The following is a 27869-nucleotide window of genomic DNA, read 5'->3' on the forward strand; positions in this document are numbered from 1 at the left end:
ACAAATAAATGAAGTTGCAAAAATGTTTTGGAATTATATAGAGGTGGTGGTTGCAATAACATTGTGAATGTACTATATGCCACTCAATTGTATACTTTGAAATGGTTAATATGTGAATTTCATAATTAAAAGTTTTTTAAAAATGCATAGTGAAACATCTCATTGTTGTCTGCCCTCAGTGTAGTTCCCACTATACCCATAGGCAACCCGTGTTCTTAGTATCTTAGGAGCCCTCCAGTATACTTATGCACATACACAGAAATGGATAGCTTATTATCCCCTTCCTTCTCTTTTTATACAGAGGCAGCATATTTTGCAAATTATTCTGTGCCTTGTCTTTCTCAGCAATTTATCATGGAGATCTTTCTGTGGCCTTGACACTCTTGAACATTGCAGGCCACTTTGTTCCTCAATGTGGTTTGTCTGGTATTTCCTGATTACTAGATTCAGGTTATGTGGCTTTGGTAAGAGTATCACAGAATGCATCTTTTCTTTGTATCTTATCATGTGGCACCTGATTTTGATTTTCCAATTGCTAACGGTAGTTGTTTGATCATTGGATTGTAATAAGATGGTGTCTACCAGTTACTATAGTGAAGAAGACTGAAAATAGCCAATGTTCGAAGGGATCCTGGTTCCTTTAGTGGGAAGCAGTTTCTAGAAACTAAAACCTGAGCATTAAGTATGCTCATTGTTATAGGTTGATTCCTTTGATTAGTGCCCTTGTAACAAATTTCCCTTCCTGCCACTGTCCCCTCCCCTGCATTTCTTCTTCATTCCATTCAGGTTCTGACACCATGTGCCAGGTCATTCTGCATGGACATCCTCCTCGCTTCCTTTAGGCTCTGACACTCCACAGCAGGCCACCCTCTTCCCCGCAGTTGGGACACCCTCTTAACCCCACTTAGGCTCCAACACTCCCTGTCAGGCCACCCTCTAGGGATGCTTCATCCTACTTGGGCTCCAATGGCTAGTGCTGGGCTGCCCCTCACCACGCGTGATCACCATCCTCACCTCCTCAGGCACCAACTTCCCATGTTTGCCCGCCCTCCTATGTAGATACCTTCCTCCTCCTGCTCAGGCTCTGACATCCCACACTGGCTGCTCTCTTATGTGGATGTTCTCCTCACTCCATTCAGACCACTGTGACTACCCCCATACCCCAGCACAGGTGCATACTTTGCTCACTCCATCTAATGGTTTTAAAACCGTATCTTCAGGAAGGATAGAGGAACAACCTTGTATTAACTCCTAACATCCACTACCACAATGGGAGAAAGAAACAATCATCCCTATGTCATGGGAAAATAAGCTTAGTGAGGGCGGGTAACTTACACAACTTCCCACTAGTAAGTGTTGGGGGCAGGATTCAAACTCAGATTCGAATCTGGCCTCTAGAACCAGCATTATCAACCATTATGTTGTCAATCATATAAAACAATCATATAATGTGCTATTAAATATACTGTTTTTATTATCTTCTGCTACCGTATATACTGCCTTCTTTTTTTGAGACAGAGTCCCATTCTGTCGCCCAGGCTGGAGTGTAGTGGTGCCATCTCAGCTGACTGCAGCCTCTGCCTCCTGGGTTCAAGTGATCCTTGTGTCTCAGCCTCCTGAGTAGCTGAGCTTACAGGCATGCACTACCATGCTTGGTTAATTTTTGTACTTTTAGTAGAGACGAGGTTTAGTAGAGATCGGGTTTCACCATGTTGGCCAGGCTGGTCTTGAACTCCTGGCCTCAAGTGATCCACCCACCTTGGCCTCCCAAAGTGCTGGGATTACAGGCATGAACCACACTGCCCGGCCTATACTGCTTTTTTAATATGACTCAATATATATGAACAAATTGTATGCATACACTCATTTTCTGTCTCATCTGTTTCCCAGGTCCTTGATTGCTAGCTCCCTCTAGCTCCCTCTGCACTTAATGGCTAATAAATGTGGTTTGGGGTCTAGACTAATCTCTTGTATCTTGAGTTATTAGGCAAAGTAATTTTCTGGTCCATAAAGGGATTGGTCTCCCCATAAATATATAAGGTGCTACTTTTACATTGGTTTTACATTACTTAAACCAAAGCTTTTGGGGATAGTTAGATTTTGATTGAATATAAATGTAGGAGAACAAACATTTATCGAACTGACCAGATATTGTACTGCTTTGCATATATTATCTCATTTAATGTTCTTCATTTAATGTTAACCCTGTGAGAGTCAGGAGAGAACCCCAACTTTAGGTAGCAAGGAGTAAACCTGCTATCTCTCCACAGGTGCTGAAAGGAGACATGAGACTATGTGGATCAGAACAAGACAGTTTACTACACACAGCAAACAGCAGAAGCATCGTCTTAGCCGTGTCAGCCTCCCTTGCCCCCTAGGTCCCAAGAGGTGAAGTGATAGGCCCAGATAGACAGATGTCAGGTGCACAGTGGATTCCAGCACAGCTGAAGAATCAGAGCCAACAGCCCAGAACTTTTTGAGCAAGCAGCAGTTTAGCAAACAGCAAACAAGTAGTCCAATATTAGTTATTAGTATTAGTTATTAGTAGGTCACATTGACCTACTCACGTGCCTATGTACCTCGCTACAGAAACTATTCAGTATCAGGAGGAGGATACACACCACAAATATTGTATCCTAAAAGCAGCCTTATAAGATAGGTATTGAACTGGGCATGGTGGTGTACACCCGTAATCCCAGCCACTTGGGAGACTGAGACAGGAGGATTGCTTGAGCCCAGGAGTTTGAGACCAGCCTAGGCAACATAGTTAGAGCCCACCTCATTAAAAAAAAATTTTTTTTAAGATGGGTACTATCATGATCATCCTCTTTATTGATGAGGAGATTGAAGCAGAGATAACCTGCACATGGCAGAGTCAGGATTTGAACTCAGACAGTGTTGGCTCCTAACCACAATACCAGGTTTCCTTTGTTGGGGCTCAGAAAATGATACCCCGAAGCATACTGATACTTTGCACTAAAGCAGCAGCCTCAGAACCAAGGTCTGACCTTCTCTCTGACTTTCTCCCACCCCCCATCTCTTGCCCTCCTCCTCTCCTGAAGCACAGGAAGAGACTTTTCTCTGAAGTTTCCTTATCTACCTAAAGATCCAATCCACTGAAGAGGAAAACAATTGTCTTCAATCTTCTTACTGAAATTTCATTAACCAAGGAAAATTAAACTCATATCACAGAGGAAAAAGACTGAAAATCAAACACCATACCTACAGCCCAGATGAACTTTGTCCCAGACTATTGTCTGTTCTATGGACCCATTCATCTCTTGTAAAAATCACTTATTACTCTTCTAAAATTGCCTACATCCTGCATTCCCCCCTCCCCTATGAATAAAGGTATATAAACTTCTAGACCTTATTGGGTCTAGCGCTACTAGAATTGGGCATTCGCCTTGCTGTGATGCTCCCATGTGCATAAATCAATTACGCTGTGCTTTTTCTCCTTGTTTTGGATAGATAGACCAATTGGTCTATTGTCTATTTATTTCTCAGACTCAAATATCAAACCTCAAGAGGTGAGAGAGGAGGTTCTTATGCTCCTACACCTTTGAGGTATGATTGTCTCTCTACAATGGTACAATGGGCTTTGAACCACCAAAAAGATTTGAATTCTAATCTAGGTTCAGTGTTTGTATGATCCAAGGAAGCTTATATATTTTTTAATCTTAACTTCTTCGCTAGACAGAATACCATATCTCTCAGGTTTGACAAAAAATATATAAAAAGCTTCCACAAGACAGCATTCAAATCTTGGATTTTTCCTCCTTTAAACCTATTCCGATCATACCTGTAGCTGATTCTGGCCATAATCAGAAAAAAATAAGATGTTGGAATTATGAGAATAAACAAAATAAAAAGAAGAGCTCATCAATTTCAAAAGTAACTTCCTAAATGCTATCCCTCTTCATTAACTGCATTAATATTTGTATTTCTATATATTTGTTTATTTGTACTCTACTTAACCACACTTTTGGGAGCGGCAGCGTTGTATAAAGGAAAAATCTTAGGCTTTGGAGCCCTTTTACCTTCCACAGGGCTTTCAACAAAAATACATAATCTCTCTGAAGCTGTCTCCTCATCTGTAAAATGGGGATGATAATAATATCTACCTTGAAGTACTGTGAGGATTTAAATTAGACAAATTACATAATAAAATATCCTAGCATAACATGAAAGGCATTCAATATGTATTGGTCCCCTTCTTCTCAAAGAGGTTTTAAAATTCCACAAGGGCAGACATCATACATTCATTTTACTCACCTCAGTAAATATTTCTAAATCATTTCATAAATTCCTCTTTAGATGGTTGTATACCACTGGAATTTTTGGGTTCTAGGATAAATAATGGTAGAACTCACCAAACTGTTCATCCTAATTAACAATTAGGGGTAATTTTCTTCATATGTGCTCAAAATGTATTCTATCTCATCTTCGAAAAAATATAAAGCCTGTTATTTCCCCTATATTTGAAGCAATTATTCTGATGAATATTCTGTGGAGCCATATGCCAACATGGCAATATATATATTTGCCTTTAAAATAGTAATGCCTTTTAACCTAGGAATTATATTTTTAAGAATTTATGGTAAAGAATCAAAAATACACTTGAAGATTCATATAAAAGTATGTTCAGTGCAGACTGTTTATAACCGGAGAAAAAATGAAAATAATAGAATAATACATTATCACAGATGCAAAATACAAAGTATAATGAAGACATTAAGCCACATTTTAGAAGAGTATATTCAGTCATATGAGAATCTGCTCAATATAAAGTGAAGAAAACAAGTTACAAAACTGTGTGTAGGCTGGGTGTCGTGGCTCACACCTGTAATCCTAGCACTTTGGTAGGCTGAGGTGGGCGGATTGCCTGAGCTCAGGAGTTCAAGATCAGCCTGGGCAAAGTGGTAAGACCCCGTCCCTACTAAAAAAAAAAAAAAAAAATTAGCAAAAGATTAGCTGGACGTGATGCTGCATGCCTGTAATCCCAGCTACTCAGGAGGCTGAGACACGAGAATTGCTTGAATCTGGGAAGCGGAGGTTGCAGTGAGCTGAGATTGCACCACTTAACTCCAGCCTGGGTGATGGAGTGAGAATGTCTCCAAAACAACAACAAAAAAGAAAAAACAAACAACAACAAAAAAAGCTGTAGATATCTTGTAAAAAAAAAAGTGCATATGTTACAATAAAAGTTAATCGTTTTCTTTGATTGGTGGGATTACTAGTGATTTTAGGTTTATTGTTTAGAACTTTCTACATTTTCCAAAATTTTGTATAATATTTATAATTAGACAAATATCAATGACTTATGCTCACTTAATTTTAATAAGGTATTTAAGATTAAAATTTAATATGGGCCAGGAATGGTGGTTCATGCCTGTAATCCCAGCACTTTGGGAGGCCAAGGTGGGTACACAGCTGGAGCCCAAGAGTTTGAGACCAGCCTGGACAACATAGCGAGACCCTATCTCTACAAAAAAAATTTAAAAATTAGCTGGGTGTGGTGGCATATGCCTGTGGTCCCAGCTACTCGGGAGGCTGAAGTGGGAGGATCTCTTGAGCCCAAGAGGTCAAGGCTGCAGTAAGCCAAGATCTCACCTCTACAGTCCAGCCTGGGTGACAGAATGAGACCCTGTCTCAAATAAAAAAAAAAAAAAATTTAACATGAAGAGAAAAACCAACCTTAAATACATTATCTTTACATAATGTGTTTACTGTAGTATTTCGTTTCACTTCACTGAGAAAACAGCTAAAGAGTCAGGCTTTTAAAATACATATTGAGTCTTTGAAAGGTAGCTTCATGAAGTAGAAAAAGCAGAGTTTTGAAACCCAGGTATGTGGTCCTGAGCAAGCTATGAGGCAGAAGAATAGCGGCTGGAAGCAGGAACCTAAGGCCCATCCATGCTGACTGGGTATCAGAGGCTACTCCCATTTCAACCCCTCCTTTTTCTGCGTGGCAGCTGAAAAATGAAAGTACCTCTTATTGGTCCCCTCCCGCAACCAATCAGACTGGTTGTGGGCCAATGGGCAACCTCTAGAGGGTATTTAAACCCCAGAAAATTCTGTAACCAATGCTCTTGAGCCGCTTGCCCCAGGCGGTGCCCACCCTGTAGAGTGTACTTTCATTTAAAATAAATCTCTGCTTTCGCTGCCTTGCTTCGTTTGTGTGTTTTGTCCAATTCTTTGTTGAAAACGCCAAGAACTCGGACAGCTACCCTCAACTGGTTACAGTTACCTGCTGGGCCTGCTTCCTCATCTCTTAAACGGGGCTGTCACCCCGAATCAGACAGTAAGGTAAGATTTCCACAATTGTTGAAAAAGCCTGACACATAGTAGGAACTCAAAGTCTGTACAAAGACTTAAAGTTCATAAAACAATAGACAAACTAAGGGAGAAATCCACTGAAGTTTAGGGTGAATAAATCTAATAACTGTTTGGTAAAAATGACACTGACAATCATTGTCCGGTCAGTGTTCAACATTTACGTGAAACACTGAGCTTTTACAAGGCCAACCCCCGTTTTACGTTAAATTCTCGCAACCACGCTGAGGATGGTTCCGTTTTTAAAGCCGCGTTCCTGCCGAGGAAACAATGGCCCTCGGGGTTAAGACGCTGCCCAACACCGGCCGCGCCTGATAGACGCAGGTTCCGAATGCAGGCCCCCTCCAAAGTCTTGCCCACTGCTCCACAATGCCTCAACACCCAACATTTCATCCTCAACTCCAAATCCATCTCTTCAGGGCCGCAAAAAAGCGTTACTTCCCAAAGGGCGTGTTCTCCAAGAACTGCATTTAGCATTTCCGATCAGAGTGAGCCGAACTCAATAGGATTACGACAAAAACTAGTGAGATTCAGATAACACCGTTACGTCGAAAGTTTTAATCCGTGACAGAGGAAATATTGCTTACGCCCTTAGGTAATTTCAAATGCACGTAAGAAGGCCGTGCCGGTCTCTGCTGGCGAAGCAAAAGAAAGGTGGGGCCGGCGGGGTCGTGGAGCGCGGGTGGGGCATGATACCGTATCCCAGACACGACTTGACCTCGTTTGCAAGAAATTCTGTATCCGACTCCCTTCAGTGCGTTTCGCCGCCCCTAGTCTAGTCTGGCTAGCCCCCAATTCCTTTAAAAGGGGTTGAAACGGGTGTTGCAGAAGAGAGAACACTCAGGTAGAAAGGGCCTGCGGCAGAGGCGCCCCCAAATCATGGAACCTGTTGGAAGAGTGAGGAAGGAACTCTGGGACCCCGAACGTTCTCACGGGTGTAAAAAGACAAAGTAAATTCCCATTAGCCAAGTTGGGGAGAAGTCACATCCGTTACACAGCCTCTCCCAGACCGCCCTCTAGGAAGGACAGCACATTTACAAACACCGGCCTGCCTCCAGTCCTTTGCTGCCTCACAGCGATCCTCAGAGCTGGTTTCCCAAGGTCCGCGCGACGCCTGCAAGGCGCAAACCCAAGCCGCTGCTGGTTGCTAGGAGATACTGGTCCAGCCATCTCCTCCAATCAGCACGCACCTCTTTGCGTCCAATCACAGAGGCAGAAAGGGCCGTGGTGGGAGGTGAAAGGTCATACTCCTGTTTGGCGGCCATTTTTCTTGAAACTGCGGCTCGGGACCTGCGGTACCTGCTGTAGTCACGAGGGACGGGCGGCGGCCTGGTCGGCAGAGAGTAGCCTGCAACATTCGGCCGTAGTTACGATGGTAAGGAGAAAGAGAACGGCGGGAGAAGCGGAGAGAAAGAGAAGGAGGGAGACCAGCCTCGCGGGGCCTGCTGGTTGCTTCGCGCGTTTCCCATTCATCCGCGTGAGGCGCCGCGCACCCGGTAGCCAGCTCCTTTCACTCTGCTTTTAGGGTTTCTGAGGCGCGTGCTCCTCCTGATGCCTTTCTTTTCCTAGGATTGCCCGTGCCTTCTCCTCTTTGTTTGAATCCGGGCCTGGGATATTCTTAGTTGGGGCTATAGGGTCGGGGTAAAAGTCAAAGAGAATTTGCACTTCCCACTTAACCACACTCCAAAATTCACTTTCACTCCATGAAAGTAATGATACGGCCATGCTCTAGATTAACTCAGTTGGGTGGGGAAGACAGACATTAGTCAAAAAATAACAAGTATGCAATTGCAAATAATAAGTGCTAAGAACAATGCAGACAGGAGGCTGTGAGGGTGCGCGTTAGACATTAGAGGCTTAATCAGAGATGGCCTCCCTAGAAGGTGGAATTTAACCTGAAGCCTGAGTGTCATGAAATACGACCCTTTAAAGAGCAGGAGGAGGAGTGTACCGAGCACAGGGAATAGGAGCATAAGACCTGCGGCCGGAAAGAAAGCTTGGTCAGTTGGAGAAATTGACAGAAAGGTACAGCCACTTGCGAGAATAGTGGTTAAGAGATGGTATCAGAGGAGCAGGCGTTGGGCAGGACCTCTTAGGCTGTATTGGGAGGTTTTGATTGTACTCCAAATCAATTGAAAATGATTCGGTTGGAAGCCATTGAATCATTTTAAGCAGAAATATGACAATCTGATGTGCACTTTCAAAAATCATAGTTGCTGTGGTGGATAACAAATTGGAGAATGAAAACTGGAGACCTATTAGGTTATTGGAGTAATCGCCATATCAAAATCACTCCGAATATGCTTATGTTAGAGGGGGTTAGTAGCCAAGTCTTTGTTTGACTGGTGAGTGAGCAGAAGAGGGCAAAAACCGAAATCACTGGAGATGTTAATGGTTTGCTGAATAAATAAACATTAAGTAATTGCTATAAGTAAGAGGCAGTGCTAGTGACAAAGTCAGACAGGACCTAGCCGTAGCTTCCACAGTTAAAGACTGTCAAGCGTGATCTGCCCTCTGCTTCCTTCTGTAGTCTTACATTTGGGGCTTTGACTGACAATGCTGAATTGCATGTCCCCAGAATCACCTTGTTGCATCACTCTTCCCTCCTTTTGCATAAGTAACTAGCCTTGCCTGGAACAGCATTTTTTCCCGCTGTGGAAATAAACTCTCATCCTTTAAAACTGAGGTATTGCTTATTTCAGGCAACCTTTCCTTTTTTCCCTGGATTGCTTTGGTACCCTTGTGCCTAGTGTATCTCCTCTTACTACATTGCAGTATGCAATATAATTATTTGTATGTGAGGAGTTCCCCTCCCGATCTCCCAACTTCTTGACAGGGACTTATTTATTATTTATTTATTTATTTATTTATTTATTTATATATAAGAGACAAGGTCTTGCTCTGTTGCCCAGGCTGGAGTGCAGTGGCCTAATCATAGCTCACTGCAGCCTCGAGCTCCTGGGTTCAAGCAGTCCCCCCACCTTATCCTCCCTAGTAGCTGGGACTACAGGTGTGCACCACCACACCTTACTATTTTTGGTAGAGATGGGGGTCTCACTATGTTGCCTGGGCTGGTCTTGAACTCCTGACCTTAAGTGATCCCCCTGCCTGGCGCGCTTTTTTTTTTTTTTTTTTTTTAGTGCCTTTATCTTTGTTTCTTCAGAGCTCAGAACCGTGAGTGATGTAGGTAGTCAGTGTATCTTAAGTGAATAGTGAGTGTTTTGTTTTGATGAGTTAAAGGTGAAACTGGCTAACTGGATATTTAAATTTTCCTGGTACTCTTCAACAAATAAAAGTGAAAATTATGTACTAAAATAATAAGGAGTCAAAAGTTTTCTTCATTTGCATACCACAAAATATTGGTGATTCGGTAGAAGAGAGTTGGTGGTGGGAGGAAAAATAATTAATTGGATCCTTTTTTGTTCTTTGTGCAGAGTTTACCCCTCAATCCCAAACCTTTCCTCAATGGACTAACAGGAAAGCCAGTGATGGTGAAACTTAAGTGGGGAATGGAGTACAAGGGCTATCTGGTATCTGTAGATGGCTACATGAACATGCAGGTAAGCTAAAGAGCTGTAAAGGTCATAACATTGCATTTATTTTGCTTCACCTTGTTTCTCAAAGGTTTAGTCTGACTAATAAGAATACATACAATTAAATTGACAAATATACGGCAAAATTCAAAAATGAAGTCAAAGCCAGGGAGGATACTGTGATATAACTACGTAGAAGACATGGACTTAAACCAGAATTCAGCTACAGATTTTATTCCTAGTAATTAAAGTTAAGAGCTCAGACATTTGATTCATAATAATACCATAAGGGAAACACACTCCTTTGCTGGAGAAAACAAAACATTTCTCATCATTTAGCCCTGAAAGAAAGTTTTCAAGTGAAATTCTTGAGTCTTTTAATGGATGCTAAAGGCACAACACCAAAGCTATTGAGGAAATTCATTCCTTCAGGGGAAAGACAGATCTGCCGAAGGAATTGAACTGACTGTATGTCTGTCAAATGAGTTTCTGTAAATGATTCAGCCATGTGTTTTGGTGGGTTTTTTTGTAATTAATTTTTTTTTATTGTGGTAAAATACACATTATGATTTTGCCACTCTAACCATTTTTAAGTGTATAATTCAGTGGCATTAAGTACCTTCACATTGTTCTGCAGCCATCACCATTATCCATTTCTGGAACTTTTTTATCTTCCAAAAGTGAAATTTGTTGCCCATTAAACAATAATTTTCCATTAAACAATAATTTTACAATTAAACATTAAACAATAATTTTCCATTCCTTCCTCCACCTAACTAACCCCTGGTAACCACTATTCTACATGTCTATGAATTTGACCATGCATAATACCTCATATAAGTGGAATCGTATATTATCCTTTTGCGTCTGGCTTGTTTGACTTAGCATAGTGTATTATTCAAGGTTCATCCATGTTGTAGCATGTGTCAGAATTTCCTTTTTATGACTGAATAATATTCCATTATATGGATATACTACATTCTAATCCATTTGCCTCTTGGTAGACACTGGGTTGCTTCCCTCTTTGGACTCTAGTAAATAATGCTGCTGTGAACATGGGTATACAAATGTCTGTTCCAGTCCCTGCTTTCAGCTCTTTGGGGTATATACCCAGAAGTGGAATTACTGGATTACTGGTAATTCTATGTTTAATTTTTTAAGGAGGCCAAGCGTGGTGGCTCATGCCTATAATCCCAGCACTTCAGGAGGCTGAAGCAGCGGATTGCTTGAGCCCAGGAGTTTGAGACCAGCCTGGGCAACATAGTGAAACTGCATCTCTACAAAAAAAATACAAAAATTAGCTAGGCATGGTGATGTGGGCACCTGTATTCCCAGCTACTCAGGAAGCTGAGGTGGGAGGATCACCTGAGCCTGGGGAGGTTGAAGCTGCAGCGAGCCGTGATTGCACCACTGCACTCTAGCCTGGATGACAGAGAAATTTTTGTTTTCTTTTGAGTAACTGTCACAGTATTTTCCACAGCAGCTACGTGGTTTTACATACCCACCAGCAATGCACAAAGGTTCCAGTTTCTCCACATCCTCACCAACACTGATTATTTTCTATGGGTGTTTATAAAATAGTTATTCTAATGGGTGTGAAGTGGTATCTTATTGTGGTTTTGATTTGCATTTGGTTAATGATGTTGAGCACCTTCTCATGTGTTTATTGGCCATTTGTTTATCTTTGGAGAAATGCCTGTTCATGTCTTTTGCACATTTAAAAAATTAGTTTGGGGTTTTTTGTTGTTTTTTAATGGTAGTAGTTTCCAGGCAGGTTTTTAAAGGCTATCAAGACAGGCGGTCAATCCAATCATGAATCCAAGGATTCCATACTTGTAAGCAGAGTACTAAAAGGAGTACTTAAGTAGGCAGAGAGCTATGATTTTCCTTAACTTAGGCAATTACCACCTGAGCACATGACATTAAGGTCCCCAAAGCATAGTTTGAGTTTGGAAAATTCCTTAAACAGGAATCATTTACCAAGACCATAGAAAAATCTGGGAAGTACATGAATTGTGATGAAAGTATTCTGGAATTAGTGGTGATAGTTGCACAGGTTTTTGAATATACTGAAAACCACTGAATTGTACACTTTAAAAGGGTGAATTTTGTTTTAGAATATAGCTTGCTAGTGACCCTGCTAGAGTTGCAAAATGTCTGAGTAACCAACCACTTTGAGTAGTCAACCATATTGATACCAGTGTTTGAATTTATTCACTCAGCAAATATTTATTGAGCTCCATTATGTGCCTGGCACTGTGAATATAGCATTGAACAAAACAAAGTCCCTGCCCTCAACAGTTTATGTTTTAGTGGTGGGAGGTGGTAATATAATGTGATAATAGGCATGATAGATGCCATCCATGAAGAAAAAGGGAATAGGCAGTATGTTCAGTATTATATAGGATAGCCTCTCTGAGGAGGTGAAATCTGGAAGATACCAGAATTAGTGTACAAGTCAGGTGAGTATCTGGGGAAAAGCATCCCAGTTTGAGGGAACAACAAGTACAAAGGCCCTGTGGCAGAAGCATGCTTGGTGTGTTCAAGGCACAGCAAAAAGGCCAGAGCGGATTGAGTTAAGGGAAGAATGACAGAAAGTTAGATTAAAATGGCGTCCATAGAGAGCCTGTTAAGTGATGGTGAAGACTGAATTTAATACATGATAGAAAGTATTTGGAGCATTATTGTGTCATTTAGAAACCAGTTAAAGGTTGTAATTACTTTTTACAAAAAATTAGTTGCTCTTAATACATTATTTCTTACAGCCGTTACATACAAACTAATTGTCTCAACAACCTGGTATATATTTCAGACAAAACTGTATCATCTGGATAATAGAGATTACTTTTTGTTTTCTATAAGAGAGGGAGCAACATCCAGTAGTAGTGTTCATTAACATGTTTTTCATGCCTTATGAAACATCCTATTTTAATCCTTACTGTTAAGCCCTATTTTTCTTTTCCTTTTCCATATGCCTAGTTGTGAAGGAAACTTCCCTCTCTCCCATCACTCCTTAGTTCCATCTGTGAGTCCCAGGTGGCATTGATTGTGATTTTTCTTTTAATTACAAGTAAAGCTTGTTACCTATATGTAGAAGGAAAGCTAAACATTTTGATATAAAATTAGAAATAATTCACCAAAATAACTGTAGTTAAAGTAAGAAGAGCTCAGACATTTGATTCATAATAATACCGTAAGGGAAACACACTACTTTGCTATAGTTCACCAAAATAACTGTAAAGGTCACTGTTAACTATTTAACTTCCTCTTAAGAACTTGTTTTTCCCTGTTTATTAGTACATAATTAAAAAAAAATTCTTATTCAGGCCCAGATGTGGTAGCTTATGCCTGTAATCCCAGCACTTCGGGAGGCCAAGGTGGGAGGATCACTTGAAGGCAGAAATTCAAGACCAGCTTGGGCAATATAGCAAGATCTCATCTCTACAAAAAAAATTGTTTTGAAGTAGCCAGGCTTTGTGGCACATGCTTTTAGTCCTAGCTACCCAGGAGGTTGAGGCAGGAGGAGCCCAGGAGTTCAAGGTTTTGGTCAGCTATGATTGTGCCACTGCATTCTAGCCTGGGCAACAGAGGGAGACCCTGTTTCTTAAAAGACAGGAAAAGAAGAAAATTCTTACTCAATTATCTGCTTTGGTTGTTGACTAATATAAAAGTATTTGGCATGTTAGCCATAGCTTTCGTATACCCATCTGGACACTTCAATATGATTTATAATGTTTTACTCTGAGAAAACTTAACGTCTGGTTCTTTAGAATGAATTTTCAGAAAACTTTTTAATCACAATTTATTCATAAATTAGAGACTGCCTTCTTCCACACACAGTTTTGATATCTAATAGAAAGAAATATTACATAACCTGGGAGATTTAGAAACTTATGTTGAAACAAGCTTTATTATATATTTGTTCTACATCCATGAATATTAATTTTATTGAAGGTTTATATGAAACCAAAAGTACTACAATAGTAATAGAAAGCTCATCTTCTGTTTATTAATTATAGATAAATTTGAGTTGTTGGTATAGAAAGGTCTCAGTTAATGAGTTCTCTCACCAATATTATCTGTTTTGTAATATTTTCTTCCCGTATGATTATACTAATATATTTCTTTTTATTGAAAGCTTGCAAATACAGAAGAATACATAGATGGAGCTTTGTCTGGACATCTGGGTGAAGTTTTAATAAGGTAACAAACAGCAGTAGTATATGTAAGGAGTTACTGGTGAGCATTAGGTATACCTGTTCTAAATATATTAGTGCCTCAATTTTGGAATTACTTTTTTTTAAAAAATCACTATTAACTTATAATACTTTACAGTTAGACTTCAGAAGTCTTTCAAATTGTTAAACTTGTCAGAGGTAAGTTTTCAAATGTTTTGGAACTGGCCAAAAGATTTTTCTAGTGTTGATGTTAAATTTTCTAGCTCTTAGCTATAATCTTTTGCAGTGGCAACCTTTTGCAGTGGCCTTCATTGCAGGAACTTAGTTTTGAATTTTAGTTGGGTCTGGCTGTTTTGTTATATTGATTTTCTGTACTAGCTTCAAAGCTCCAAATTCTGGTAATTATTTCCTTTGGAAAATCCTAAAGATGTCATTTTATAACAACCATATGGTGGAAAATAAGTGCCATGTGCTTTTCAACAAATCTATGTGAAACTTTTTTTTAAAACGAATATATCTAAAAAAATTTTTTAGAGACAAGAATATTGTAAATATAGCATTCAGTATTTTCATGATAAAAATACAGTAATTCAGATCATACATGGTTTCTGGTTGGAACAACAAAATCGACTTTTTCTATTTACAGGTGTAATAATGTCCTTTATATCAGAGGTGTGGAAGAAGAGGAAGAAGATGGGGAAATGAGAGAATAGCATCTTTTGTGGGGGATTTTTTTTTATATATATTTCTAGACAATAAAGATTTGTTTGTTTTTCAACTTGACTTGTGAACTATTTGTATTCAGATATTTACAAGCAAAGCCGAAATGTTGAACCAATTGGGAAAGATTACTCACAGAACTAATGCTTTAAAAGCCACTGAATTTCATTTAAGTTGCTTTTCTTTTGTGAGCCCAATATTCTTTTTTTTCCATAAAGGATAATTATTTATATGCATTAGATATTTTTATGAAGGTGAATTTCAGACCTTTTCTTGTAAAATTATTTATTAGCTGAGACCTTTTAAATGCAACTTTTTCTTTTAAAGTTATTTTTGAGCCACTTTTAACATGTATAAAATTAAACATTTTCTTGGTATTAATAATATACTGTCTTATTTTACTTAGTAGTCAATAAATTACATGTTAATTCTGTGTCAGTATAAGCTAAATGAACATATTGTAGCTAAAATTGAAACATCTTCTAAAAATTAAAATGATTGTACAGACAGGACACAACAGAAATTGGGAACTGACATTCATGCTGAAAGCATACGGTTTGTTCACTGAAGAGAAAAAAGTTCTCTGAACAAAATGTAATGTCAAATAAAAACCAGTCTCACCATTATGTTCTGAGACTGTAACCTCGAGGTTGAGTTTTAAGCCCCTCAAACCCTTCAGATATTTTAGGGTTGCACATTGTTAAAATGTATATTCCATAGTAATAACAGTATGCTATGAACTTCCCTACAGATGGGTTGAGAAAATATATCATTTACATTCTCATGTTGTAAGAGAATGGCCATTATTACATTTCAGTGTTCATTTACCATAGTTTTATCAGTAAACTATCTTTGTGTATGCCCAAGTGGGACAACTCAAAGTACAGATAAAAATGTTTAGCTATATGGAATAATACTTATGATATGAATACTTAAGACTTCAACAACAACAACAAAAAAACTCATTCCTAATCCTATAGCTCTTAGAATAGGGGCCTGTCTTCCTCAAATTGATTAGGCCTGGTACATGGGGCAGAATATTGCCATTAGTGAAAGCCAAAATTTACAAAATACACCTAAGACATTCTGGTGATAAAATGTCTTACTGCTTTTATTCAAGTAAAAAAAAATTCTTCTTCTTGTGATTTTGTTTTTGTTTCATTGACTAAAGGTAGCTGCTGTTTGTTACCAGATGGAGGTTTTGAATGAAAGACAAGTCGTCTTCCCAACTGAAACAAAAGAAAAACAAAATACTTAATATTTTTTGAGCATAGCCATTTTCTATTGAAATTTATGAAATACCAATATTAACTTGATTTTTACAAGGAATAATATGGTTTGTAATATTAACTAATCACAGTTAAAAGGGACTTATAACCTAACGGATGTCTAACATGCTAGGCAAAGTTGAGTAGCAAACTGGACACCAATAAGTATGCAGAAGGAACAGCAGTTAGGTTTTATTGGGAAGTGGGAAAACTTAGGTAAAGTCATCAAATAGTATACGGTTCAAATGTGGTCAACCTAGAAAAGCACCATGTTGAAGGCCACCATTTTATTTCTCAGTAAGTGCCATAGCCAGTTTTTCCTCCATGGTTGGAAGAGATGGCTTTCTCCTGTTGAGCACCTGACTAGCATTTAGAAATCTTGTTAAATAAAAAGTCCAGAAAACCATGTACCATCTTGAACACTGGTTGGCTTCTGGAGGTGTTCCCAACAGAAGAGGCTTTGGGAAACCCCTAGTTCATACCTATTCATTCTCTCTGGGTCATATATACTCAAGTATATTACTACTTATTTTTCTCTTTACTTTTGGGATTCCCTCCTCTGCTTTTTGTTTTGCTTTTATAGCTGAATTTGTATAAATGTATAAAGTGGGGAAACTGCCATAATTCTATGAGATTCGATGGGACATTGCCACTGTGTTCAAAAGGCACTATTGACGTTGTAGGACAATTCTTATGTGAGATTGTCCCCTGCATTGCAGGCCCAAGAGAACCTAAATAACAATAGCACTTTACCCTATCACTATAACAACAAAAATGTCCTTGGGGGACTAGAATCTCTGAATTCCTTCTGCAGTATCAGAATTTTTAACTGTCAGAGATATTTGGTAACATTTGTTATTAATACTGTCTGAGAAAATTAGCAATGATGAAGTGTCCTAACTGGGTCAGCTTCTATCAGAGGTCTTTGTGTGTTGTTGATTTATCAGATAACCATTTTTTTCCCCAATTTTTTCCAGTTTTAGTTTTTATACTCATTTTTAGTCTGTTAATCCACTACACATCAAGTATCCATGATGTGCCAGGATTAGGCATACAAATGTCATAAAACTCATGGTCTAGAAGGAAAGGTGAATATATTGAAAAATAATAATTTCAATTTGGTGGGTTTACTAAGTAGTCCATGTGGAAGGGTGATGAATGGTTAATTCTTGGGAGGAGAGGACCGGTGAGGAAAGTCTTCATGGAAAGAATTGAACTAGATAAATACCCTTTTTAAGATGAAGTATTTATTTCAATAAAATATTTTGAAGTAATCATTTTTTTGGCATGGCACATATTAACAATTCCCGTACTTCAGAATTGTTTTCAAGTTCTTACCTCCTGAGGTTAGTTGTAAGGCACACAGTAAGCATTTGTTATGTGTTAGCTATCACTGTGGTAAGAATCAGCATCCAGCAGTAGCTTTGCAGATAACCATGAAATTGTCTTTCTGGAATATATTTCAGATGCTATTCCGGGGAGGGAAAGAGTGGCATATAGAAACAAACTCCTTACCCTGTGTAGAATTGATGGACCACATGTATGTGACTACCTGATCCCAAACTTCTGATTGGACAGTAGTCTTGCAAAATAGAGAACTTTGGCTTCTGGTCCTGATTGTGCTGCTAAGTCAAAGTGACTCTGGGCAAATCATTTTAACTCCAACTGTCAATCTCATTGTCTTTACAACGTGAGGATTGTACACAGTCCCCACAGTTACATGCGATTCTCTGGGTTCACATCTCCAAAACATTACTGAGTTAAAGAAGCCAAGTTCCTAGCTATCATTAGTAAGAAAAAGAATATGTACATAAATACATATTTGTGTATGTATATTTCCAGAGGGATGCAAATGAACCTGTTAACAGTGGTTGACTCCAGGAAGGGGAACTGAGGAAGACTGACTTTATACTGAATACTCTTGTATCTTTTGAACTTTGAACCATATGCTTTTATAATCTATTCCAAAAAACTAAAAAGAAAAAAAATTATCTGATTTTAATGAACCTAGGGCTAAAAAGAGGAGAGAAGAGGCTTCTTTTACTGAAAAGTGTCTAATTGAGAACTGGAGAGCCACTAATTTGAATTATTCTATAAGTAACAAGGAACCGGGGAGACCAATTGAAGCTGTGAGCAAGAAAGATTACCTTTCTAAAGTTCAACCTGGCTAAGTTAGATGAATAAAGTATTTTGTTTTTGTACCACAGAGGCACTCACATATTGATATGGCTGGATCTATTAATAGCGAAACAAACCTTTTTCTTTGGTTGTGCTACTGCTTTTTCCAGAGCAGCTTTTAGCCTTTCCTCTTGGTGTCTTTGTTTTTCTTTCATTTTCTCCTCACGAAACCTGTCACAAGAAGGGAGAAACATTCTTGTAACTATAAATCACATTAAGTAAGAAAAGTACATTACTATTTGGTAATAAACCATGTGAATAGAAGACCTCCTTTAAAGTTAAATGAAAATGACACTTCATCTTGACACTTCGTCTTTACTCCTAACAATGGCTTTTGAATATTCAGGTAAATCTCGACAACAAATACTATTTTGAAATGGGAAGAAATTTCATCATTTTGGAAAACATAAAATATACCCAGATCTTGGTCTATTTTTTTTTTTTTCCAGAGACAGAGTCTCAGTCTGTTGCCTAGGCTGGAGTGCAGTGGTATGATCTTGGCTCACTGCAACCTCTACCTCCTGGGTTCAAGCAATTCTCCTGCTTCAGCCTCTCAAGTAGCTGGGATTACAGGTGCATGCCACCACACCCAGCTAATTTTTGTATTTTTAGTAGAGACGGGGTTTCACCATGTTGCCCAGGCCGGTCTCGAACTCCTGACCTCGTGATCTGCCCGCCTTGGCCTCCTAAATGTTTCAGCACTTTACAGATAGTTTGTATAATAGCTACTTGAATTAACTTTTAGCTACGTGTCCCTCTTTTTAAAACTTTTAATTGAAGTGTCACATACATACAGAAAAGTACACAAATGAATGCATAGCTTAGTGAGCTGCCACAAAAGTGTAACTTCCAGTTAATCTTTTTGAATAATATCCTCAAATTGTGAGCAAGAAATGCTATTTGTCATACTCTCTTTAGGGTTGTTTTGAGGGAAAAATTAAGTAATCTGTGCAACTTGCAACTTATCAAGTACAAGGTGGTGAGCCGTAGGCACTAAATACATGATAGCTATTTTATGGACCTATTTAATGATATTCTAAGTGTAAGGTTATATACTAGGGAATGGAAATAACGTGCTGAGCCTTTTTATTGCAAAATTAGGTGCCGTGTTAGGTACTCCAAACCATGGGGAAAATCAGCTAAAATTCTTTTTAAGAAGAATGTAAGTAATTGGAATTACATTCATGTATCACTGCTAAAAATGAGTTGTAATTACACTTTGATGCAAATATATTTGCTACTGTAAAAAAGATGCAAGTGCTGTTAGTGTAGTCATAATGAGGTCATCTTAGGGAAGGAGTAACTTTTCATTTATAATTTTTTTTAAAGCTTGCTTTATGTTCAATAAGATCCCATCAGGATCACCGTAATATAGTCTGGACATCATTTTTACTGTGGGTAAGCATATCCACCATACATCCGTAAAGTAGTAGGCAATAACAAAATATCTAATACTAGTGGCTAATATTTGAGTGCTTACTATGCGGCAAGCGTGCTCTCGTAATTTACTTGGATCATCTAATTTAATCCTCACAACAACCTGTAAGTATCAGTATTACTCCTATTTTACGGATAAAGAAACCAACTAGAGTGCTTACGTTGCCTAAGGTCACAAAGTCATAAATAGTTGAACTGAACTCACTCAGCATGGTCTAATCCCCAAGCTGGTAGCCAGAGTACTAGTCTGCCTCTCAACATGTTTTTTGCTATTACGTGAACATTATCCCACTTGTAAACATCCCCTACATGCCACAGTAGACTACGGGTCATATTTACAATAATCATTGCCTCAAACTAGGATAGTAGGCCCTCCATATTCACAGTTCCACATCTGGGCATTCAACCAACTGCAGATTGAAAATATTTGGAGAAAAGCCCCAACAATAAAAATAATACAAATTTTAAGAAATACAGTATGACAACTCTAGCGTTTACACTGTATTATGTATAAGTAGTTGAGAAATGATTTAAAGTATACAGGAGGATGTACGTAGGTTATATGCAAATATGCCATCTTATATGAGACATGAGCATCTGCAGATTTTGGTATCCTTGGGAGGTCCTGGAACCAATCCCCTACAGATACCAAGGGACAACTGTTTGTACCTAAAAGTTCTTATTTAACTTGGTATGGAAATTTGTAAATGAACACATTCTGAAAGGCCCCGGTCAGGCCATACCACCCTCAATGCACAGATCTCCTTTGAAGGGCACCAAGCTATGCAAGCATGTGGGGGATGGGGCGGGGCTCCAGGGATGATAATCCTCATGAGGTTGTCTTGAGGAATAAATGAGTGAATGTTGAGGAATAAATGAGTGAATGTTGTGTACGTGTTGGCAGTTATACACTGCGGAAAACCCTCACTGGGTAGCTCAGACTTTCAAACAATTCCTTCATTAGGAATTAGGAGCCCTTCATGGGAGAACTACAGGTAGATTGAGTCTGCTTGCGGTTTTCCCATGACGGGCTCCTAATTCTACGTCTTGGGTCCTTCACCACCAGTGCAATTCTCCTTCCCCATGATAGCTATTCAAAAATTTTCATGTAATTACTTATCCATAAATTTCATATAATTACCAAAGATTTGCTTTTCCAGGCTAGTTTGTCCATCCCAAACTAGGTCAGTTGCCCCTGGTGAACTCTGTTCACCCAGTTCCTTCCTTCGCAGTGCCCATTACCATTGGTAATGACACATTTATTTCCTAAGAATATTTGATGAATGATCTCCCACGCTAAATAATAGCCTATATGAGGAGAGCAGGGCTGGATTTCATTCCTCCTCACTGTGTCCCTATCATATGACGTTACACAAGAGACTTGCTAATGTGTTTGTGGAATCTGAGCAAAACCAGCTACTCATTAAATCATTCTTATCCTTATTGACTGTACTTTTGCCGCCGTTCTTTCTGTTTCATCCTCTCAATTGCCTCCACATTTTCTTTGGGAATGGATTCGATGAGGTCACACAGTTCTACCAGGCGAGATTCTACTTTTACCAGCTTTTGAATTGGGTTGAGGCCGTCATCCTCAGCATCTCCAATGCAGACTTTGTATACTTGAGTAATCTTTTTACTAAGTGAGTCTATCAGTATTTCCTGAGATTGAGAAGAGCAGAAAACATTAACATCACATTGCACATTCAATAAATATACCATTTTCTATATTACAGTAAAATCCCATGTATATGCTATTAAATGTTTACATTTTTATTTTTATTATTTTTTTGAGACGGAGTCTCACTCTGTCACCCAGGCTGGAGTGCAGTGGTGCAATCTCATCTCACTGCAACCTCCCCCTCCCAGGTTCAAGCGATTCTTGTGCCTCAGCCACCCAAGTAGCTGGGATTACAGGCATGTGCCACCACGCCCAGCTAATTTTTGTATTTTTAGTGGAGATGGGGCTTCACCATGTTGGCCAGGCTGGTCTCGAACTCCTGACCTCAGGTGATCGGGCTACCTCGGCCTCCCAAAGTGCTGGGATTACAGGCATGAGCCACTGTGCCTGGCCTAATGTTTACTTTTTTAAAGGAGAAGTTTTAATAAAAGAGATCATTGAGAAAATGCAGCAGTGATATTTAACCTATATCAATTTATAGTCAGAGCATTACTATAGAACACCTTGGATTATTTTCTTAAAATATATTGAACCCTAGATATAAAAAGTAATTATAATGGGCAGAATATTTTTTGCTTGAATATTTTTGTATATCTGACTCCCTAAGAATTCAAATAGAGGCAACAAACATTTTAAATCGTTTTTTTGCCACTTGGATGCATTTCCTTTTGGCACAATATGTAACCCAGCCCCCCTCCTTTTTTGCATGTATTACTCTGTTATAATTGCGAAACTATAATCATCCTATATGATAGTTCTCTGCCTTATCCTTATAGACCAGGAGAACAGCAGCTACATCTTATGCTTAAACTTACAACTAAAACAGTGCTTTGCACATAACTATGCACTGAATAAATGTTTGCTGAATAAATGACTGAATGCATTCTCAGAAAAAAAAAGTCGTAAGCAAACACGTACCCAGGCTGGCCTACCAAAGCCTTTTTAGAAGTATGATTTTCACTGTTTTCGTTGGGAAGCCATTGCAGTATTCTAGTCTGAACAAAAGCTTAGGCCAAACCTCGCTGATCCCTGTACCTCGACACTGTGCGGTTTTAACTGTTGGTGGAGATTCTTGAGGTGGTAGGTAACTTGTCTCGGGACTGTAACAAAATTGTCATCCTCTGTCTCCATTGTGAACCCGGTGTTTGCAATTAAGAGGAGCTCAACAAACTGCTGGGCAATGTGAATCACTCTTCAGGTAGCATTCTGCCCCATTTCCTGCTGCCACTCAAGAAGATGAGAATCACCATTAAGCCAGTGACAAATAACACTCAAGACAGATGTGGCTCCTGGAGCCATGGGAAGCCCCTCCTGGAACCACAAACACCTTACAGAGCCACCAACACAATTACAAGCCAAGATCTGATACCAAGAATGTACTTCCAACAGCTTTTCTCTTCCACCTCCTAGCTTAAAAAGCTTTCTGATGGTCCTGTTCAGCATAAAGCTCCTTTTAACATTCATAAGATAACACTTATTATATTTCCTATTTACATGAATGACATGATCCTTTTAGAAAACTTGGAGATACATAATAATATAAAAGAAAACAGCAAAAGTCCTATATTGGCCATAAATTTCCCTTTTCCCCTCTCTCTAAAATAACATCTACTGTGTTTCCTATTTATGTAATAGTACGTTCTTTTTCTAAACCTTGGAGACACAGAAAAATATGAAAGAAAATAAAAGTAACCCATTGGATTGAAATATTGTAAATTGCGTATGAAAACAACATTGCTGCAACGTGAGTCACTAAATAAAGCAGAGAAAAATACTTTAAAAATATATTCACCACTGGTTTTGAGGAAAAACAACTTTAAGATGAGAGTGGTTGCTAGTTGATGGAAATTTCTGAAGGAGACCTCTTGAACACTTAGATGGCTTTAGAGATGGATGAGCAGGGCAGTGGCTTTTTACGATGTCTTTTCTACACCACCGCCCCCTCCCCCTTTTTTTTTCTTAAATTCCCTCTTCTAAGAGGAGAGAAAATGGCGAGAAGAGATATTTTCTTAAGATAACAAGGTAAGAACAAGAGATAGGAGAGGAGAATGAGATGAATGAAGGTAGTTCACGTATGAAAAAGGGACTGAGAGCCTGGCCTGACAAAGCAAAAAGTTAAAGAAAAGGGAGCACAAGGCACATGCCAATTGACGACAGGGAAGGGAAGTTTCAGCCCCATCCCTGGAACTGCCCCCAGATGGCAGGCCCAGCCCACAGTACCTCGGAGGAGGAGCTGCCAAGGGAGTCTGCCCAGGTGAATGGGACAGGAATTATGGAAGACTGATAGAGAACTTCAGGTGCCTTTCAACAGTGAATGGGAAGTGATATGACCAGAGCAGTGTTTTAGGAGGAATCATTGTATCAAAACTGGAGAGGGGAAAGGTGGGGGGGGTGGATATCTAGATGTCATTGAAAGTCTTTTCAAACTCAAGGGTCTGTCATTCTAATCCATGTGACTTTCTGCTGTGTGTTGACTGTACACAGTTCTTTCAGTTGCAACTGATCAGCTCCTTGTGCAAAGAAAACAATAAAACCAGAGATAAACACATTCCTTACATTGAACAATGGAGCAGTTTATGTTCCGTTTCATGTTCAATGAAGAAGTAACAACTGCTACACTAAACAACATGGATGAATCTCACAAACACAATGTTGAGAGAAAGAAGCCAGACATGTTACATTATTCCATTCCAGTGGAGTTCAAAAACAGGAAAGCTGATTGATGGCATGAGATATCAGGACAGTGGGAAAGAGGGCTGGTAAAGACTGGAGGCAGGTGTGAGGGAGGTTTGCGGGGGCTGATAATGGTGTATTCCCTGATCTGGGGGGTAGCACACGGGTGTGTTTGCTTTGAGGAAATTTCTTGAGAGGTACACTTGTGATTTGTGCACTTCTCAACATTACATTATACTTGAACTTAAAATTTTATTTTAAAAGTAAAATATTGGATCAAGGGCAAAATTTTTAGGGGATTAAGTATCATTAAGAGTGTGGAAGTTTTGAAAGAATAAAATTCATTTCATACTGATAGCTCCAGAGAGACATAATTTATGAATATCACAATCAAATATGTCAATTATACCTCAATAACGCTGGAAAAGAAACTTTTAAAAAATGAGCTGTAGGTAAATTTACTCAAAGGATTATGTTTTATATATTCTGAGAGCTGAAAAAAATGGAGGTAGAGAAGGAAAAAATCCTAAGAATACGCTTCCCTCCCAATTTTCCTGCTTCGCCTCCCCTTCCCCACCCCACATTTCACATCTCTAGAAGACACTATGGATTATTAGTCCCATCTCCCCAGGGTGCAATACATGAATGCCAAATTTACACTTGTGATCAAAATTTCATGGATAGCCATTTAAAAAGGAATTTTACCTCAATTCTACTTTCTTTCTTTAGGTATCTGGTTGCCTTAATGTTAAAGAGTATCAAAAATGCCGCTTTTATTTTTTAATGGTTGCCCCAAACTTGGATGAAAGGGGCTTGGTTGGGATGGGGCAGGGAGGAGGGGAGATATCACAGATATTTATCAGACATTTTGCATGTCAATTGGTTTCAGAATTATTTAAAATAGTTGAAGGGTGGAAACCACTCAAGTGTCCATCAACAGATGAATGGATAAACAATAAATGGTATAAACATACAATGGAATATTATCTAGCTGTAAAAATAATGCAGTCCTGATACATGCTGCAACATGGATGAACTTTGAAAACATTATGCTAAATGAAATAAGCCAGACACAAAAGGACCAATATTGTATGATTCTTCTTTTGTGACGTACCTAGAATAGTCAAATTCCGAGAGACAGAAAGTAAAATGGTGGTTGCCAAGGGCTAGAAGAGGGAGGAATGGAAAGTTGTTGTTTAATGGGTATAGAATTTTCAGCCTTGCAAGATGAAGAGTTCTGGAGATTGCAAAACAACGTGAATGTACATGACACTACTGACCCGTACATTTAAAAATGGTTAAGATGTTAGATTTTTATGTTGAAAAGATGATGAAAAAGTTGTGGAAATAGTGGTGATGGTTCCACAACATTGAGAATGTACTTAATGCCACTGAATCACGCACTTAAAATAGCTAAGTGGTAAATTTGGTTATGTATATTGTACCACAGTTTTTAAAAAAAAATGGTTGGAAAAAAATAGCACTGAATTGAAAGGTGGCTATCATCACACTTCTTGGCCCCGGCAATGCACAACCCCATCCCCTACTAACTCAGGGCACTATAACTCCCTAGGAAATGTGTGTGTGTGTGGAGGAGCCATAACCAGCTTGTGCTTTTTGTAACCCTGTTCACCTGTGGGTAGGGGAGGACAGCCTTCTTCTGACGCAGTTCTCCCAGTTCCACTTCTGTTTGAAAATCAAGTTCATATCCATAAATGTGATGTTGTGGCAGGCCAGGTCTCACTAACGCAGGCCTCCTTAACAACTGTTTCAGTACTGAGTGGTTAAGTTAAATATTAAAAGCCAGTGCCCTTATACAAAGGCTGGAATGTAACAAAAGCCCACCAAGAGTTTTGCCTAGACCTTTCCAGGGTCTTAAAGAATGACAAAATAATGAAGGAATTCTTAACAGGACCCATTTAAGATTAAACAAGTTTTACTGGGGATGAAGAAACTCTCCAGGCCTCTACAGACAAGTTTATTGGGGATCTGAAGGAACTACCCAAACCTCCCTGATTTAGCAGGAGACAAGACAAGGGTAATCACCCCAACATCTGGACCCATTTAGATTAAGTAAATTTACTGAGGCTCCAGAGGAAGGTCTTCAGGACTCAGACCTTAGTTATAGATCAAAAGAAGTTAATCACTCATGTCTTTAGATGAGTGCACGCTTACACATAAACATATAGCTTAGAAGGTATATAAGCTCTGGAAAACTTTGTAATTTTGAGTTGGTCTGGCAATAATTTCCAGGCCTTCTCCCTATAACCAGTTACAGAAATAAAAACTGACTTCCTCCCCAGTTCATCTGCATCTTGTTATTGGGCCACGAGAAATAGCAGCCCCACCCTCAGTTTGGTCCTGAAACAATGTTAGCCTCATATATTAGCTTTGAATTTTTATTTCATTTGAGGTTTTTACAAGGTAATCAATGTTAGATGGAGCTGGTTGTGGGTCTAAAAGCTAACCTCATCATTCATTCAACAAACATTTATTGAGCACCAACTTTAAAGGGACCCTCAACTGAACGAAGAATAATAAGTCAATCCCTGCACTCGAGGTGGTTTGCATCTAGCTGAGAGATGAACTTCTCAATAAGTAAGTGTACTAGCACATATCACAGCTGTTTTGATAATGAGTCTACGCAGGCCTGAAGAGGCAAAAATCTAGTACAGGCTCAGTGTTGGGAAAATTTTCTAGTCAGTGTTGAGTCACTGTTAAAATTGTGTTGATTCACGGCTTCCTCTGTTAATTACTCCTTGAATTACCACCAAAATGATAACACACAGTGAACTACCACATATGTCTAGGCTCTGACTAAAAGAAATGTATTTCGAGGGGAAACTATGGTCAATATCATGGATTGCAATAGAGCAACGTTTTAAGAGAACCCCAATGCCAATTTGAATGCTTTCTGCCTGTGTAAATTGGCTATTACATACTGGCAAGATAAATTCCAAGCTGGCTTTCCATTTCTGTCATCAACCTAGGACATGTGATTTGCTTTAACTCCCTTATTCACATACGTAGGACACAGCGAATAAAAATTATAATCATGAGCCAAAATGAAATCGCCATAGGCAAAGAGTGATTACCTGAGCATCTGAATTAAATTCTCCAAAGCTAAAGAGCCTGGACCTCAATTGCAATTCTGCTGCTTTCTCTTCTTCTCTCACACAGTTAGCTTTAAGCATTTCTTCTTGCTCCAAAAGAAACTCTATGTTGCTATTTCTATTGCAAAAGAAGAAAGAGACCCTCATCTGAAATTTGTGGTTAGTGAAATAACCATCAGTCAGGAGCTTCAACTCTCTAGATCATGTGTCAAAATCCACGTAGTGAGCCAAATACAAGTCTGTATTTGAAGACATTGCCAAAGTACATGCAACTTTTCAAGTTAAAGTGAGAAAAGTACATGCACAAATGCTGTTTTTAACTTCCATCAGAAGGTATTTTCTTCCCCTCCCCTACTTTTGTGGTTCCATTCGAGTTCCCCCAAATAGCTGCAGAGCTGAGGCATCAGGAACCCAGTGTTCTCAAACGTGGCTGATAATCAGAATATCTGGGGAGCCAAGAGGGAAAATACAGACTCCTATTTCCCTCACCTAGAGATTCTGATAAGATCCTCTAGAGATAGAGTCTATATATCCCCCTTTCCTGCCCACCTGCACCCACCATGTCCCAGAAAATCTTATTGTGGAGGTGGATGGAGGGCCATCAGACACTGTGAAGATTGGAAAAGATACAAGGATTAAAAAGTCTCAGAAATGGTAATAGGTAGCTGTGAGATAATGATTTTTAGATTCTTACCTTCTGAACAAATTAATTTGTTTTGAAGTTAAATGTAGTTTGACCTATTGTTTAAAAAGAT

The 27869-nt window shown here is 39.1% G+C and overlaps 2 protein-coding genes and 1 long non-coding RNA gene across 6 annotated transcripts in view; 1 reads left to right on the plus strand and 2 right to left on the minus strand.

Annotated features, from left to right (window-relative positions):
* The window catches only part of LOC112135820 (uncharacterized), a 64979-nt gene extending 54162 nt beyond the window's left edge, over positions 1 to 10817 (minus strand). Inside the window, exon 1 of the long non-coding RNA XR_008512059.1 lies at positions 10701 to 10817. This is a non-coding gene — a long non-coding RNA (uncharacterized LOC112135820). The remainder of the gene's footprint in view (positions 1 to 10700) is intronic.
* On the plus strand, positions 4641 to 14825 carry SNRPF (small nuclear ribonucleoprotein polypeptide F). Its single transcript, XM_009248128.4, has 4 exons — positions 4641 to 7711; positions 9771 to 9896; positions 14008 to 14072; positions 14694 to 14825. The coding sequence occupies exons 1-4, from the start codon at positions 7709 to 7711 to the stop codon at positions 14758 to 14760; spliced, it is 261 nt and encodes an 86-aa protein (XP_009246403.1). The 5' UTR covers positions 4641 to 7708; the 3' UTR covers positions 14761 to 14825.
* Positions 14826 to 15835: 1010 nt separating this feature from the next.
* The window catches only part of CCDC38 (coiled-coil domain containing 38), a 66225-nt gene continuing 54191 nt past the window's right edge, over positions 15836 to 27869 (minus strand). For all 4 annotated transcript variants that reach the window (XM_054527520.1, XM_002823608.4, XM_054527522.1 and 1 more), the window contains 4 exons: positions 27097 to 27232; positions 21104 to 21309; positions 18291 to 18384; positions 15836 to 15996 (listed from right to left, as the gene is read on the minus strand). In XM_054527520.1, coding sequence (XP_054383495.1) covers positions 15883 to 15996; positions 18291 to 18384; positions 21104 to 21309; positions 27097 to 27232 — 550 coding nt within the window. In that variant the 3' untranslated portion in view covers positions 15836 to 15882. The remainder of the gene's footprint in view (positions 15997 to 18290; positions 18385 to 21103; positions 21310 to 27096; positions 27233 to 27869) is intronic.

Source organism: Pongo abelii, chromosome 10, assembly GCF_028885655.2.
Source record: "Pongo abelii isolate AG06213 chromosome 10, NHGRI_mPonAbe1-v2.0_pri, whole genome shotgun sequence".
Lineage (NCBI taxonomy): Eukaryota > Metazoa > Chordata > Mammalia > Primates > Hominidae > Pongo > Pongo abelii.